General features: G+C 38.8%; 1 protein-coding gene across 9 annotated transcripts in view; it reads left to right on the top strand.

The window, feature by feature from the left end:
- The first annotated feature begins 264 nt into the window (after positions 1 to 264).
- Positions 265 to 16,277, top strand: part of RAPGEF2 (Rap guanine nucleotide exchange factor 2) — a 257,971-nt gene continuing 241,958 nt past the window's right edge. For 6 of the 9 annotated variants that reach the window (XM_009448482.4, XM_054683461.2, XM_054683463.2 and 3 more), the window contains exon 1: positions 265 to 440. In XM_009448482.4, the coding sequence (XP_009446757.2) occupies positions 372 to 440 (69 nt within the window). In that variant the 5' untranslated portion in view covers positions 265 to 371. The remainder of the gene's footprint in view (positions 441 to 16,277) is intronic. The other 3 variants (XM_009448480.4, XM_009448483.5, XM_009448484.5) reach the window with 1 other exon arrangement.

The following is a 16,277-nucleotide window of genomic DNA, read 5'->3' on the forward strand; positions in this document are numbered from 1 at the left end:
CGCCACTGTCCCCCGAGTAGAGCCGGGGAGGCGTGTCGAGCCAGGGCCGGAGGAAGCCGGCGGAGCGGCGAGGAAGAGGAGGAGGAGGAGGAAGGGGAGTTCCGCCTGCGGGCCGCATCGCACGGCAGCCTAGGGGCGCCGCGACCCTCCCGGCTGCGTCCAGCCCCTCGCGCCTGTACCGCGCTCTCGGCCGCCGGGCCCAGCCGAGCCGCCCCCCCGCGGGCCCCGCGCCGCCGCCGCCGCCGCGGTTTGGCTCATTAGTCGCGGGCGGGCGGGCGGGCGCAGCGCGCAGGGCGGAGGCAGCAGCGGCGCTGGGCCGGGAGGAGGCCGGCCAGGGTGCGGAGCGGCCCCGGCCCGCTCCCAGGGGGGAGATGGCGTCCTACGTAGATAACAGCTTCCGCCAGGCGGTGATGAAGAATCCCCCCGAAAGGACCCCCCAGGTGAGAACGCGGCGGCCGCCTGCACTTGGCCGGATTTCTGCCTCGCAGGCTGCGTCTTCCCCTGTCCCCCCAACCTCCTTCCTGACACATTTCGCCCCGAGCACCCCACTTCTTGCATCAGGACCCCCAACTTCCAAAGGCATCCCACCTCCGAGTCTTTTACTCCGCCTATCCTGGTTTTATTTTTCCCTCTCCTTGACATTCTGCTCCTTAACTCTTCCCTCCCCATGACTGACCTTTCCCACTATGTTGCCCAGCCGAGAGAGAGAGAGAGAGAGAGAGAGAGAGAGAGAGAGAGAGTGTGTGTGTGTGTGTGTGTGAGAATGTGTGAATTCTCTAGCTTTCCCTCTCCCCAGCCGCCCTCGGTGGCCTCTGAATCTCAGGGGATGGAGTCTCATCTCCCCTCGGGCAGCGACTCTTGCTCCCTCTGACTCCAGATCCGTTCCTCCCCTTGCAAGTGACCCTTGGAGTTCAGTGGTGTTTGAAAGGTATAGGAGGAAACCTGTATGGTTGTGCTAAAGACAAATCCATGCTGACCTTCAGTAAAACATTGAGGTGTTTGTATGTTTACTGTTTTGCTTTTGTTTTTTAAAGGATACTGCTTTCAACTGAAGGGAAAAAAAGTTGAATAGCTAAGTTAGTGCTTTTAGTTTAAATTGCAGACATAGCTGCAGAGCAGGCATGTTCCAATACAACCTCGGGAAGGGCACCCTGCGGATTCTTTTGGTGTTGCACAACCTTGTCAAAATTAGATAAGTTTGTTAACCTTTATACATTTGTTTACCTGCAGGCTTACTCTTCTCTTACTTATAGCGGCTGATAGGGTTGGATTTGGTTGTCTCAAGTTTTACTGGAGAGGGGGAAATTTTATAAAAATGTGGTAGCTTAATTTTCTCCGCCTTTAGTTGCTGACTGGATAATGACGCATATTCCTAAGCGTTGGGATGGTGACTACGGGAGATCCTGCCTGCCAACCCTCTTAAGACAAATAAGCCCTCCTGATCCTTGGGACCATCAGACATTTAGGATCTAACGCTTGAAAGTGTTGCTTCGCTTGTTAGATGTTGGATGCCATCTGTTCAAATCCAAATGCTCTCCTTCTCTGATGTTGATTATTATTTACTGTGGGGAGAGCATAATAAAATAGACTCTTCCCCTGGCTGCCTTTGGACAAGCCCCAAGAGTGGCACCTGGTACCGTTTTTGATTTTTCATTTTCCTTGATGGAGCTGTCACATCTGGGAGATCATGGATAGATTGCACATATTTATCAAACGTGTGCAAGATGGCTGTAATTTTACAAGAAAATTTATCTGTCTCCAGAAAGTTCCCATTCTAAAAGACTATTTTTATCCCAACAAGGAATGTCCTGCATTGATCTTGTTCTTCTCTTGGTGTTGCACACGCTGCCTTTCCTCTGCCTTTCTCATCTATTTGTTTTAAAATGGTCCGTTGGATCAGTCTTCTGCATCTGAAAATGCACATTCCCTGTCTCAGTGTGAAGGAAAAGCAGATTTCAGTGAGATATTTCATTTCCTTTCAAGAATATTGTTTTAAGTGCCAAGTGAAATTACGCATGCTGAGAATATTAGAACCTAGCAAGGCTGGTCAGAAAATGATGTCAGAGGCCTTTGGTGGAAATTAGAGAAGGGGGAAGTGGTGCATTTGGTTGATTAGTTAGAAGAATAACAATGACTAAAACCTACTATCAGGTTGGGGGGCGGGTCACCAAACAAGACTAGAAGAGACAAAACCTCCACTGTGACTGTGGGCCCACTGTGCCAAATAAATGAACTGTTAAACTTTCCTGTTCCCCTGCCAGTTGTGTAGAATAGAGTAAAAACTGACCCAACACAGAACTTGGCCTGGGCCAGCTACTACTACTAACCCCACGACATGAAAGCTTTATTGACAGTCGGAAGGCAGCCCATTTGCCCTACCAAACCTTCATAGAAAAAGTAAACATAAGGAAACCTACCAAACATTTCAAACATTCCTAAGTGTCAGCCCTATTAACTTTGATGTTCGTTTGGTTATTACTACAAATCCCCACGTTTATTTGTTTTCAAGAGAAAGTTGTTCGAAATGTGAACGTTTTCCATCTTTACCTGACTGGCCAGGAGTAATCTTATAAAAATTTGAAATTTACTCAAAAATTATAAAAAAAAAGTTTTTGTAGAAGGTACTTTTTATGTTAAGAATGCTTTGTTAATGGAACGCTGGAAGATTTTCCATACAGCCTTGTCTTATAAATGTTTGTGAGTTCGAATTTTATAATATTAGAAAAGCAACCATGTTAAATAAGCTTGATATCATGAACAGAAGGACAGGAATTAGGAAAGTTTTGCTGTTTTGCTTCCTTCTGTTTCTGAGGATAGACTCGATAAAGGAGTTTGCGTGATTCTCGTTATAGGCAAAAGGAAAAGAATTGGGGAACACATGTAATTTTTTTTCCTGCTGTTCATTTCTGTTTGTTTTTTAAAGTCTTGCTGGCCTCATTCATTTCCCAAGCTCCGTGAAAACATAGATTTGTATTTAGGTCAATCAATTGCCTAGAAGTAATCCTGATGTCATTGGTGTAACCTAAGAAGTTGGCTAGAAGAGAATCTAGGGGTGGGAAGAGTACCAGGAACTTTCATAAATTGGGAGCTTTTCATGTCCACCTGCACAATGGAAACACATTTCAGTTATATCTTTAGAGAGGGGGAATAGTAAGGAGAAATACCAAAAAAATTATCATCTAAGTTTTAGCCAGGTTATACATACTCAGTTTCAAGAGACTATCACTATTTCACCTGATATTGTGAGAGGAGGAGGAAAACTCTGATCCAATGTGTGTCCCATATTGTGTGTCTGGAAACCTGGCTGAGTTCTAGTCAATGGGGCATTGTATTCTAAATAACAAACTTCCTTGAAAATAATGAGCCCTGAAAACATTTTACTGATATTTTTCAGTGCACCTCTGTTGAAAAACAGGACTCTTAAGTAATTGCTTTATTTAACCATTTGGGTTTATGTCTTTAATCACTTAAATGAGAAGCTTGGTCACCAAGGCAATTTGGTGAAGTAAAAGATGTAAATAAATTACAAACAGCTTTTATCCCCCAAGGCTTATACAATAAAATGGTTTTTCTAAACCATTTTGTTAACTTGTTGAGTTCAGGCCCTTTGAAATTGCTTCTGTAGAGTGTCTAAATGCATACCATTTTCAGTTTTTCAGGTGAAACATCTATTGCAAAACTGTTTCCTCTCTTTAAAGACCTAATGTAATGCATTTTTAGCTAGTTGTAAAAGTTACTGTTAAAAATGTTATGTGTAAAATAACCCCCACCGCATCTCCTCCTAGTTAATAATCTTACTTTTTTTTGGGCTATTACAACTTTTGATATAAGTACTAACTCATTGATGTGTTATAAAGAATACAGGACTTAATTCATTGCGAAGTCACTTGGTAGAATTCATCGTGAGTCATAATGAGAGGGCTGAAAAAAATAACTTTAGCTCAGAGAACTGTAAATTATGAGAAACGGCATGAAAGAATATCTCTGACAAATATTTAACTTTCAAATCTAATGGAAGAATTGTGTCTGTTATAGTTAAATTTTCCATTTGAGTTTCTTTTTACCATTGCTTATAAGCAGACTCATATTTGTCAGCTTATACTCTCATTATATTTTAGCCCATTTTGGGGCTCTAGTAATATTTGTTTCTTAAGTAGTTTTGTTCATAGAATATAACTAAACTATCTGTATGCTATTTAAAAAGCATGTCTCATAAAGAAATGATTGGCCACAAGCAGTTAGATTTCATAACAATGACATTTGAATTTCTTGGTACAGAAATACATTTATAACTGAAATATTAGCTTCAAACTCTATTGGTATGTGACTTTGAACAAATGAGGAATTAAATTTATGATAAAAATATTAACATTCCTTGCAATATTGATAGAACCTTAGTCACCTTCAAATAACCCTTTAAACATTTAGTAATTAACAGTTCCATAATTAGCTTTGCATATCTTGGCTAAGGTTCAAAATGAAAATCTCTCCAACTGCAGTGCTTTATGCAGATACTGGTTTAATGCAGTCGCAGTCATTCCCAAATGCTGGAATTTCACAGAACTTTCTTTCTTTCTTTTTTTTTTTTTTAAGGAGAAGATGACCACCTTGGTTTTTCTCTCAAGAAGGAACATAAAATAAAAACAAAACTAGTTATAACTTCGTATCACTATCATTTAATCTCACTGTTTTTAAGAAAGGAAGGATGCAGTGTTATTCTAAAGCTCAGTTTTGAAAGAAAATATTGTTTGCGTCATAAGAAAATTCACTGCATTTTCTCATTTAAATTTTACTTTGGACCTGAAAAAAACTTATTTGGGTAGATTTTGGATGATGTAAAGAATCACAATAAGGTCTTTCTTTGGTGATATTTGGTGAGATGGGGTGCTTTCAGGATGGTATGGCGATAGACAATGTTTGGTAAGAGAGCGAGATATATATATTTGGAATAGGGTCTTGCTTTGTTGCCCGGGCTCACTGCAGCCTCTATCTCCCAGGCTCAAATGATCCTCCTGCGTCAGCCTCGAGTAACTGGGTCTACAGGCTTATGTCACTGTGCCTGGCTAATTTAAAAAATTTTTTGTAGAGATGAGGGTCTCGCTTTGTTGCCTAGACTGGTCATGAAGTCCTGGGCAGAAGTGATCCTCCTGCTTCAGCCTCCCAAAGTGCTGGGATTACAGGTGTGAACCACTGCACCTGGTCCATTGGTGATAATTTGAAATTCAAGTTGCATAAAATTATAATGGGATGCGCCTCAGATATAAATGGACTATCCGAAATAATGATATGATAACCTTCTAGAAATAAAAACTCTGATTTTGCTTGATTCATATGAAAACTTAATGAGAAAAAAATTATTCCTTCTTTGTAAATTTTATATGGAAGTAACTTTGGACAGGAGTGGTGACACATACCTGTAATCCCAGCACTTTGGGAGGCTGAGGTGGGAGGATCTCTTGAAGCCCAGGTGTTCAAGACCAGCCTGGGCATCATAGCAAGGCCCCGTTTCTATTTAAAAGAAAGGTAAATTTGATTTAGACTTAGGAGATATGGAAACCACTGAAAATCGTTGGTCCTTGATAATCCATATTTTATGGGGTATTCCTTCTCTTCACTCCATTTTTGGTAACAATTTCCTCGTCGGTAAAATGGATAATAGCTGTCTGAGGTTTTGTGGATTAAGTGAAAGTACATTATTTAGTGTAATGCCTAATGTTCGTCCTCTTTATAGCATATTTTATATAATTTCTATTATTTAACAGGCCTTGGGAATTCAAAGATGAAATGTGTGTCCCTCAAGTAACTCACTAATCTATTGTTATCTTATAAGTAGATTGTAATTCATGAGTGCTGTAACAGCTATCCTATGACAGCACTGAAGAGGATATGGACTTCCTAGATGAATATGTATTGAGTTGTAGGGGAGTAAGAATTCACCTACCAGTGAACTAGTGTACATGAAGTGGTATTCCAGATTGACCTACTGTCATATGAGTAGCACACCTGGTAAGACAACATGTGCAGCTCTTTGTTCAGTGTGCTGGGAACCAGGGGACTGAGGGAGGGGGTAAGGAATGATTACTGGCATTTAGAAGCTCATGGTTTGTGAGGGTAGTGAGGAGACCAAGAGTTCTGTTAAAGACTGATGTTCATTTTCCTGGCTTGAGATGGCTGGGAAGCTGAATTACACAGTGGTGATGGATTAGAAATATTGCAGGAGTAGAATCTGCTGGACAGGCTGGCTGAATGTGTGCACGTTTTATATCTCATTATATTAAAACTGTGTTTGAATCACACCAGTGCAGCCTAATTATGGCACAGGATGATCTGGATATTTCATAGTTCATAGGAAAAAATCCAAGTTGTTGAATATAGTTTTCTTGATTTTTAAGATTTCTCACACTATTTTTTTCCCTTAAACATTAATGTCTTCTACTACATGTACATTCTGGGAATCTAGTTTGAAATATCTGGTTAATCATATAGTTAAACTAGGCCAGGTGCTGTGGCTCATGCCTCTAATCCTAGCACTTTAGGAGGCTGAGGCGGGTGGATCACTTGAGGTCAGGAGTTCAACACCAGCCTGGCCAACATAATGAAACCCTGTCTCTACTAAAAATACAAAAAATTAGCCAGGTGCCTGTATTCCCAGCTACTCGGGGAGACTGAGACAGGAGAATCACTTGAACCCGGGAGGCAGAGGTTGCAGTGAGCCGAGATTGTGCCATTGCACTCCAGCCTGGGTAACAAGAGCAAAACCCCATCTCAAAAAAACAAAACCCAAAACACCATCGTGTAGTTGTTCTAAATATATTTCTTAATCTGTAATGATAATGTGATTTCCAAGCATTTCATCATTTGGAAGAGTTGGAGAACTTCTGAATTTAAGCAGGCAAAAATGAACTTATTTATATAAAAACTCAAAATTGACTTGTGACGACACAATGTAATGATGACATTGAGTCTTTGAGAACAGTTTTTTACTCCTTTATACCATTTTTTGTTTAGATAAATTAATTGATGTTGGTAAATTAGGAGAAGCAATTTGTAGTACATATAATTGATCTTGTAGCTTTATCAGAGCTAGAATATATATATATATTTATGTATTTATATAGTTAAAACTATGTTCAAGTGATTATGTCAGTCGTCGTAGGAAGAAAAATAAGTTTATTGCCACATTATTTTGACTTTTAGAATTTTTATCTTTTCAGGAAAAAAAAAAACCACCCTTGTTTTCACATGCAAAATCGCCACTACCTACTGAATTTTAAGAAGCGTGTGTTTCTTGCTGTATTCAGCTGTTTCCTTTTTTCCTCCAGTCTGTGAAAGAATTTACCCTTGGTGCGGTGGTGGTGGGGTTATTGGGTTTTGTGGAGGAAACAGCTTGGTCCTTGGATTTTAAGTTGTCCTGGCTCCACCTCTTCTGTGCTTTCATATCCATTATGTATAAGAAGTGTTTTGGGAGAGTTAGTGTCAGTGACTTGAAGAGGAACTTTGTTTTGTCATTGGAACTAAACTTGTCTTCCTCTGGCTGTTGTTTCTCATTGCTTGCCTTCCACAGGTTGAAAATAATGGACTGTGGAGCTTTAGAATTAAAATAAGTGAATAAAAATGTACATTTCGCTGCCGTTTGCAGTTTAGTTGACAAACCGACACAGTGTAATATCTGCCCCTTGGCACCTTTCTGTTCTTCTCTAGCTCATGGTATTTGTTTTCACCCAACATAAAAACGAAGAAGAAAGGTAGAGAACACTGAACGAGAATTAATCATTAGGTCATTCTGGGGAAGTCTGATAGTAACTTTCTTAGAAGCCAACAATCAGTGGATCTGAGAGGTTTATGGTACTATGGTGATTATCTGATTTCTCCTGAAAATTCATTCTAGAGTTAAGACTCATTATCTTTTAAAATGTATTTTATTTTTTAATGACCAGTCTTCAGTGGAATCATTATCTTTCTTAAACTTTTTAGCTTGAGATAAATGTAGATTCACATACAATTGTAGGAAATAATGGGGAGAGATCCTGTGTGTACCCTTTAACCGGTTTCTCCCATTAGTAATAGCTTATAAAAACTGTAGTGTAATATCACAATCAGGATATTGACATCAGTGCAATCAAGAAACAAAGCAATTCCAGCACCACAAATGGTTCTTGTTGGACTTTTATAGCCACAGTCACTCCCCCACCCCACCTCTGGGGATCTCTAATCTGTTCCATTTCTATAACTTTGTCATTTCAAAAATGTTATTAATTGGAATCGTACAGTATATGGCCTTTGGAGATTGACTCCCCTCCCCCTGCGCAGCATCATTAAGGCTTATTACCTTTTGGTTAAAATGAATTTCTGTTGTTGTTAGTGAATAGTTTGGCCTTGTGCTTCTAAAATACCAATAATGTCTGAGGATTGGGGGGGTTGGTGGTAAAAGGTGAGATGGGTTTAATAGTGACAATGAAGAGAAAGTTCTGTGATAATGCGTATACATATAGAGCAAAGAGCATAAGGCCTTGGATGAGCAAGAGTTGTGATAGCATACCACATTTGGGAGATTTTGATATATGTATTTCCTTTTCATATTTTTTTTGTCATAATGGAAGTAGTAAGGTTAGCCTTAGCCTTCATATTCTCCGATTGAAATTTAAAAAATAAAATCAGAAGGAAGTCTAATGACTGTATATACAAAAGGGAGTCCCAATGGCCAAATTTGGGACAATTTGAGAAGCAAATCATGACAGTAATGGACTATAACCCCTAGGGAAGAAAATATCCACGAGCCCATACTGATATAAGTAAGTAGTTGAATAAATAAATAAAAGCAGGAGAAGAGACACCTCTTTGTTATAGAATTCTAATTAGAAAATGAAGGAATGATGGAAATAGAAAATCACCAGCAGGTAAACACCATAGTAGCAATTGTTACAGGCAGGAATCATCAATGGATGCCAAAATTAGTGGGTGAAGGTATGATGAAAAATATCATCATAGATCAGTATCATCAGGATATTTGCATAGTCTCAAAATATCTCCCCCACAAAATTAATTAACTGTAAAGGAAAAAATCAATACTTAATAGTGAAGAAAACTGGTAATATCAAATTAACCAGATCATCAAAGTTAATATCATTAGTAATAAGACATGTCAACATCATGTGTCTGCTGATATAATAATGTATTGAGAAAGAGATATCTCTGGTATTCTTAACTAAAAATCAACCTAAGTGGAGCAAATATCAGATAGACTCAAATTTAAGGACATTTTACAAAATAACTGGCCAGTATTCCCTGAAAGTATTGAGGGTGTGGAAGATGAAGAAATGCCCAAGAACTGCCACACATTGGAAGAAACTAAGGACATGTGATAACCAAATGCAATGTAGGATTCTGGAATTGATCCTGGACGAGAACAACAACAAAAAAACATGATTAGGATGACTGATGAAATTTGAATATTTAGATAACTTTACCACAATTATTGTAGATGCTAAATTACGGGAAGCTGGGTAAACAGGGGATCTTTGACCTGTTTTTTAAATAACCTTTTTTACTCTAAAATTATTTAAAACTTCAAAGTTAAAAAAAGGAAGCATAGCTTTTGAAGTTTTTTTTGTGAACCTGAAAAGGGGACACCAAATTACTACTTTTTAAGACATCTTTTAGGCTGGGCATGGTGGCTCACTCCTGTAATCCCTGCACTTTGGAAGACTGAGGCGGGTGGATCACCTGAAGTCGGGAATTCGAGATGAGCCTGGCCAACATGGCGAAACCCCTTCTCTACTAAATATACAAAAAATTAGCTGGGAGTGGTGGCGCATGCTTGTAATTCCAGCTACTTAGGAGGCTGAGGCAAGAGAATCACTTGAACCCAGGAGGTGGAGGTTGCAGTGAGCTGAGATTGCACCATTGCCCTCTAGCCTGGGTGACGGATGAGACTCTGTCTCAAAAAAAAAAAAAAAAAAAAGTATATTTTTTTCAAGTTTAATAATTTACTTTTAATGAAGAGCCTAGTACCTTTTAAGTGAATATTTTGTATGTATTGAACCACTAGTAAAATGGTTGAGGCAGTATATTTATTAGTTGGAGAAACTTGAAAGCACACACACACATAATAGCTAATAAATAAATGGATGAGAAGAGATAAAATAGTAACGTTTATTTTATTTTATTTTATTTATTTTTGCAACAGGATCTCACTGTGTCACCCAGGCTGGAGTGCAGTGACATGATCATGGCTCACTGCAGCCTTGTCCTGGGCTCAAGGATCCTCGCACCTTAGGCTCCTGAGTAGCTGGGACCGCAGGCATGCACCATCATACCTGGCTAATTTTTTTTTTTTTTTTTTTTGAGATGGAGAATGCAGTGGCGCAATCTCAGCCATTCCCAGCAACCTCCACCTGCTGGGTTCAAGTGATTCTCCTGCCTCAGCCTCCTAAGTAGCTGGGATTACAGGTGCACACCACCATGCCCAGCTAAGTTTTGTATTTTTAGTAGAGACAGGGTTTCACCATGTTGGTCAGGCTGGTCTCGAACTCCTGACCTCGTGATCCGCCCACTGCAGCCTCCCAAAGTGCTGGGATTACAGGCGTGAGCCACTGCGCCCAGCCCTAATTTTTGCATTTTTTTAGATCTGTGTCTTGCTATTTAGCCCAGGCTGGTCTTGAACTCCTGGGCTCAAGCGAACTTCCCCTCTCGGCCTCCCAAAGTGCTGGGATTATAGGTGTGAGCCACCTTGCTTGGCCAGAATTTTAACAATTTATTCACCTTTATTCCTACCTGAATTTTGTTGATATTCCTAAGATGGAGTGTATTTTGTCAGTGTTTAATGTTTCGTGATTCTGAATTTAAGTAGATTACAATATTTGTTATAAGAAAAATTGTAGGAAATAGAATATTCCATGTATGTTAAGCAAAATAGAAAACTTGTGGTAGTAGCTTAAGGAAGTCAATCCCAATGAAATTTAAATTGTAGATTCTCTCTTCCCCACTTTTTTCTTTCCTGTGACCTTAAAAATTCTTTAAATGGTTACTTTTGGTAGGAGTGAGGGGGTGGAAGGGGAGGGAAGGGAATGAATGGCAAGGGTGTGTTTAAAAAGTCTAGTCAGAGGCACTGTTAGAGCTATGGATAATAGTGTTATCTAAGCTGAGTGTACTGAGTACTTTCATCTAGATGTCTTAAAAGGACTTTAGTAGGATATAAAAAGAAAGTAAAAAGGAATTTTTAAAATCAAATTAAGGCAAACAATCTCTACACATTTTCCCCCTTGTATCTATGCCTTTACATTTAGGTTATAAAATCAGCCCCCCTCCCCAATCCCACGGATTAGCCAACTATCTTTCCTTTTTTGATTTTTTGGTAGTAAGTACTGGAGAATGAATGCTGTTTTTAATATTATGTATTTTTTTCATAACTGAAATTGGCGTTAGAAGATTGGATTAAAAAACATGAGACCTAACATTTTAGATAATTGTAAATATAGTGTAAGCAGGAAGATATTTACTATTTTCAATAATAAAGACATAAATCACTTGTTTTCTGTATTTTAAGAAACTTTTGCTGGTATTTGATATTTTAAATAATAAGTTGCATTTGAGGGCACAAATGAAACAGAAAAGAGCAGGCCAGGTTTTGAAGTAACTAATTGTATAAAATAAAATGAAAAATGTGTAAACATACAGGTGTGGACTAAACCTATTTGACATTCATCCATGTATTCATATAGAAACTATTTGAATTCTGCAAAGCAATAAGTTTCTGATTTTTTTTTCCCTCTAAGCTACTTCATGCATTCTTACAAACTCCATTTCCTTTTAAACACAGTCAAATTTATTAGGGAATATTTGGTCAAATTGTTAAAGGTATTTCTCTGCTACCTGAGTTCAAACTATACTACAAGGCTACAGTAACCAAAACAGCATGGTACTGGTACAATAACAGACACATAGACCAATGGAACAGAATAGTGATCTCAGAAATAAGACCACACACCTACAACCATCTGATCTTTAACAAACCTGACACAAAAACAAGCAATGGGGAGAGGATTCTCTATTTAATAAATGGTGCTGGGAAAACTGGCTAGCCATATGCAGAAAATTGAAACTGGGCCCCTTCCTTACACCTCATACAAAAATTAACTCAAGATGGATTAAAGACTTAAATGTAAAACCCACAACTGTAAAAACCCTAGAAGAAAATCTAGGCAATACCATTCAGGACATAGGCACGGGCAAAGATTTTATGATGAAAACGTCAAAAGCAATTGCAGCAAAAGCAACAATTGACAAATAGGATCTAATTAAACTAAAGAGCCTCTGCACAGCAAAAGAAACTATCATCAGAGTGAGCAGACAACCTATAGAATGGAGAAAATTTTTGCAATCTAGCCATCTGACAAAGGCCTAATATCCACAATCTACAAGGAACATAAACAAATTTAGAAGAAAAAAACAATCCCTTCAAAAAGTGGGCAAAGGACGTGAACAGACAATTCTCAAAAGAAGACATTCATTGCAGCCAACAAACATGGAAAAAAAGCTCAACATCACTGATGATTAGAGAAATGCAAATCAAAACCACAGTGAGGTACCATCTCACGCCAGTCAGATGGCAGTTATTAAAAAGTCAGGAAACAACAGATGCTGGTGAGGCTGTGGAGAAATAGGAATGCGTTTGTGGAAGTATTTTGTGGAAGATGGTGTGGTGATTCCTCAAAGACCTAGAAGCAGAAATATCATTTGACCCAGCAATCCCATTACTGGGTATATACCCAAAGGAATATAAATAATTCTGTTATAAAGATACATGGAAGCATATGTTCATTGCAGCACTATTCACAATAGCAAAGACATGGAATCAATCCAAATGTCAATCGCTGATAGACTGGATAAAGAAAATGTGGTACATGTACACCATGGAATACTCTGTAGGCTGTGAGATCATGTCCTTTGCAGGGAGATGGATGGAGCTGGAAGCCATTATCCTCAGTAAACTAACACAAGAACAGAAAACCAAACACTGCATGTTCTCACTTACAAGTGGGAAGCTGAACAATGAGAACACATGGACACTGGGGCCTGTCAGTGTTGGGGGAGGGAGAGCATCAGGAAAAACAGCTAATGCATGCTGGGCTTAATAACTAGGTGATGGTTTGATGGGTGCAGCAAACCACCATGGCACACTGTTACCTATAACAAGCCTGCACATTCTGCACATGTATCCTGGAACTTAAAAATAACAAAAGTATTTATCTAAGTTGTATCTTATAGTTATTGTATTGAAAAATGGCTTCATCAAATTTATACATTTCTAAATGACTAGAAATGAGTTTTAAAAACTTGTGAGTTTAAAAAACTTGAAACATAGTATCATAAAATGCCAAGAGTTGAAATAAGGAGGAATTTGATAGCATTTCAATGTTTCTAATCTTCATTCATATCTGATCCCCATCCTGTTTTTGTGTAGCTGTGAGAAATTGAAGAGCAAGCTTTAGGGCAAACATTTTCTGTGTATCTGTTGCTTGGATTTGGGATACCACAAGCTTCATTTAGAATCAGTGTGCTTAGAGCCCCAAAAGTTCTTTATTCCCATATGTGGACCTCCTAACATAATCGTCATCTGAGACTTAAGTTGGAATGGGTGAGAATTCCTATCTTGATTCTATTTTCTCTGGTGTGGTTTAAATCTACATCCCATAGTTAGAGAAAACTCTGTGGGAGGCAACATGCTAAAATCATTTCATTTTAAAAGTCCTTGTTCCTACTTTATATATTCTGTGATGGTTGGGTTTTTTTTTTTTTCGTAGTTACAAATTCATATCTTTAATTGTATTCATAGAATACTTGTTTTGAGTTTAGTGTATTTCCTTCATATAACCCAGTAGTTTTAATCTTGGTCTCTGTTGTCAAACAAACTGCTTTGTGGCCTTGGGCAGGTTACTTCACCTTAGTTTCAGGCTTTTTGATTTCACAGGCTTAAAATTTCACAACACTGGGCATTGACATTTGTTCATCACCTATTTATTATACCAAGTAAGCATGTTTAATATAACATAAACTTGCTATCCACAAGCCTCATTTAAAAAAGGATATTTTACTGTCATAAAAATAGGAAGGTCATAGTTTCAGAATAAACAAATACAGCTTTGTTTTGCTATATTCTGTTTTTTTTCAAGGATTGATGAAATTTTCACCATGGGTGGGTATTGTAATATTACCAATCTCCTATAATTGTGAAGATTAAATACATTAATGCAGGAGTACCCAACCCCTGGGCCACAGACTGGTAGCAGTCCATGGCCTGTTAGGAACCAGGCCATACAGCAGGAAGTGAGTGGTAGGTGAGAAAGCGAAGCTTCATCTTTGTTTACAGCCACTCCCCATCGCTGGCGTTACTGCCTGAGCTCCGCCTCCTGTCAGATTAGCAGCAGCATTAGATTCTCATAGGAGCACAAACCCTATTGTGAACCGCATATGCAAGGGATCTAGGTTGTGTACTCCTCATGAGAATCTAATGCTTGATGATCTGTCACTGTTTCCCATCATCCCCTAGTTGCAGGAAAACAAGCTCAGGGCTCGTGCTGATTCTACATTATGGTGAGTTGTATAATTATTTCATTATATATTACAATGTAATACAGAAATTAAGTGCACAATAAATGTAATATGCTTGAATCATCCTGCACCCCCCCGCCCAACCCTGTGGAAAAAGGTTGTCTTCCATGAAACTGGTCCCTGGTGCCAGAAGGGTTGGGGACCTCTGCATTAATGTATATTAAAGTATTTTTTTTTTTTTTTGAGACAAAGTTTTGCTCTTGTTGCCCAGGCTGGAGCGCAATGGTGCGATCTCAGCTCACCGCAACCTCTGCCTCCCGGGTTCAAGCGATTCTCCTGCCTCAGCCTCCCAAGTCGCTGGGATTACAGGCGCCCGCCTCCTTGCCTGGCTAATTTTGGTATATTTAGTAGAGCTGGGGTTTCACCGTGTTGACCAGACTGGTCTTGGATTTCTGACCTCAGGTGATCCACCCACCTCGGCCTCCCAAAGTGCTGGTATTACAGGCATGAGCCACCGCGCCCGGCCCTATTAAAGTTCTTAACACAGTCTCTGGCATTGAATATTTAATAAATATTTACTCTTCTTATTACTGTTTTTCAGTAGTTGATATTCATTACTCTTTTACTTTTTCCCATAGATTAACTTTTCATCGTTAGTTTAATGACTAATTCACTAAAGTGATTTTAATATGTTGATTTGATAGACTTGATTTATAGTACAGATTGTGTTAGGTTTGCAGGTTGCCAAGAACTGCAGATATAGGGGTTAACTCCAGGCTTATTTTTTTTATATACAAGAAAAATCTAAAGGTAGACAGTGCAGGGTTGGGTTGGTGCAGACGCTCAAGGATGTCATTTAAAGAAACTGGCTGAGTCTTCTATTTAGCAAGCAGTTTTAGTCTTCAAAGTCACAAAATGGTAGTTGCCTCAATAATCAGGAAAGGAGAGGGGTGGGTGTTAAATCCTTTTCTTGGTGTTTTGTCTTTTTATTTTGAAGGAAAGCCCTCTCTAGATACTTATTGGCTAAGGCTGTGTCACATGGCTACTCTTGGCTGCAAAAGAGGCTGGAAATTTGAGTATTTTGCTTTTAAGCCTCGATAGTACAGAAAGATGAAGATTAATGGGTGCTGTGAGCTGATGTATTTCTCCAATTTACTTTGCATAGGAGATAGATGTTGTAATAAGCTTATGCAGTGATTCTCAGGAGACCTCTTTGAAAGTCTTATTGAATTATAGAGTTATATTATTGTAGCTACAGTTATGGAATGCAGATATATTCAACTTCTTGGTTCGCTTATTAGGTGTATGATTATTTTTTGAACCTCAGTCTCATTTACAAATAGGGATAAAAATACTAGTGGGTGAGCATTACGTGTAAATATTATAAAACACTGTCTGTAGTGTAAATATTATCATTTCTATGGTAGATGAGTTCTAAACATCCCATCTGTTGATTTAAGGATATTGGCATATGATATTTTCTAAATTGGTTCCTTTTGTTTCAGATTTACTCTATTTAAAAAATTCCAGGAATGTATTTCATTTTTTTGGGTGCTCCAATTGTATGTACTGATATGTCTACTTGTAGTAATACTTTGTCATGTTTTTAGGACTTCAGTGTTTCATTTGTCATCACTCCCCAAAGCTGAATCATCATTTCTTTTTTGTTTGTTTTTTTGAGTCAGAGTCTCTGTTGTCCAGACTGGAGTGCAGTGGTGCAGTCTCAG

Source organism: Pan troglodytes, chromosome 3 (genome assembly GCF_028858775.2).
Source record: "Pan troglodytes isolate AG18354 chromosome 3, NHGRI_mPanTro3-v2.0_pri, whole genome shotgun sequence".
Lineage (NCBI taxonomy): Eukaryota > Metazoa > Chordata > Mammalia > Primates > Hominidae > Pan > Pan troglodytes.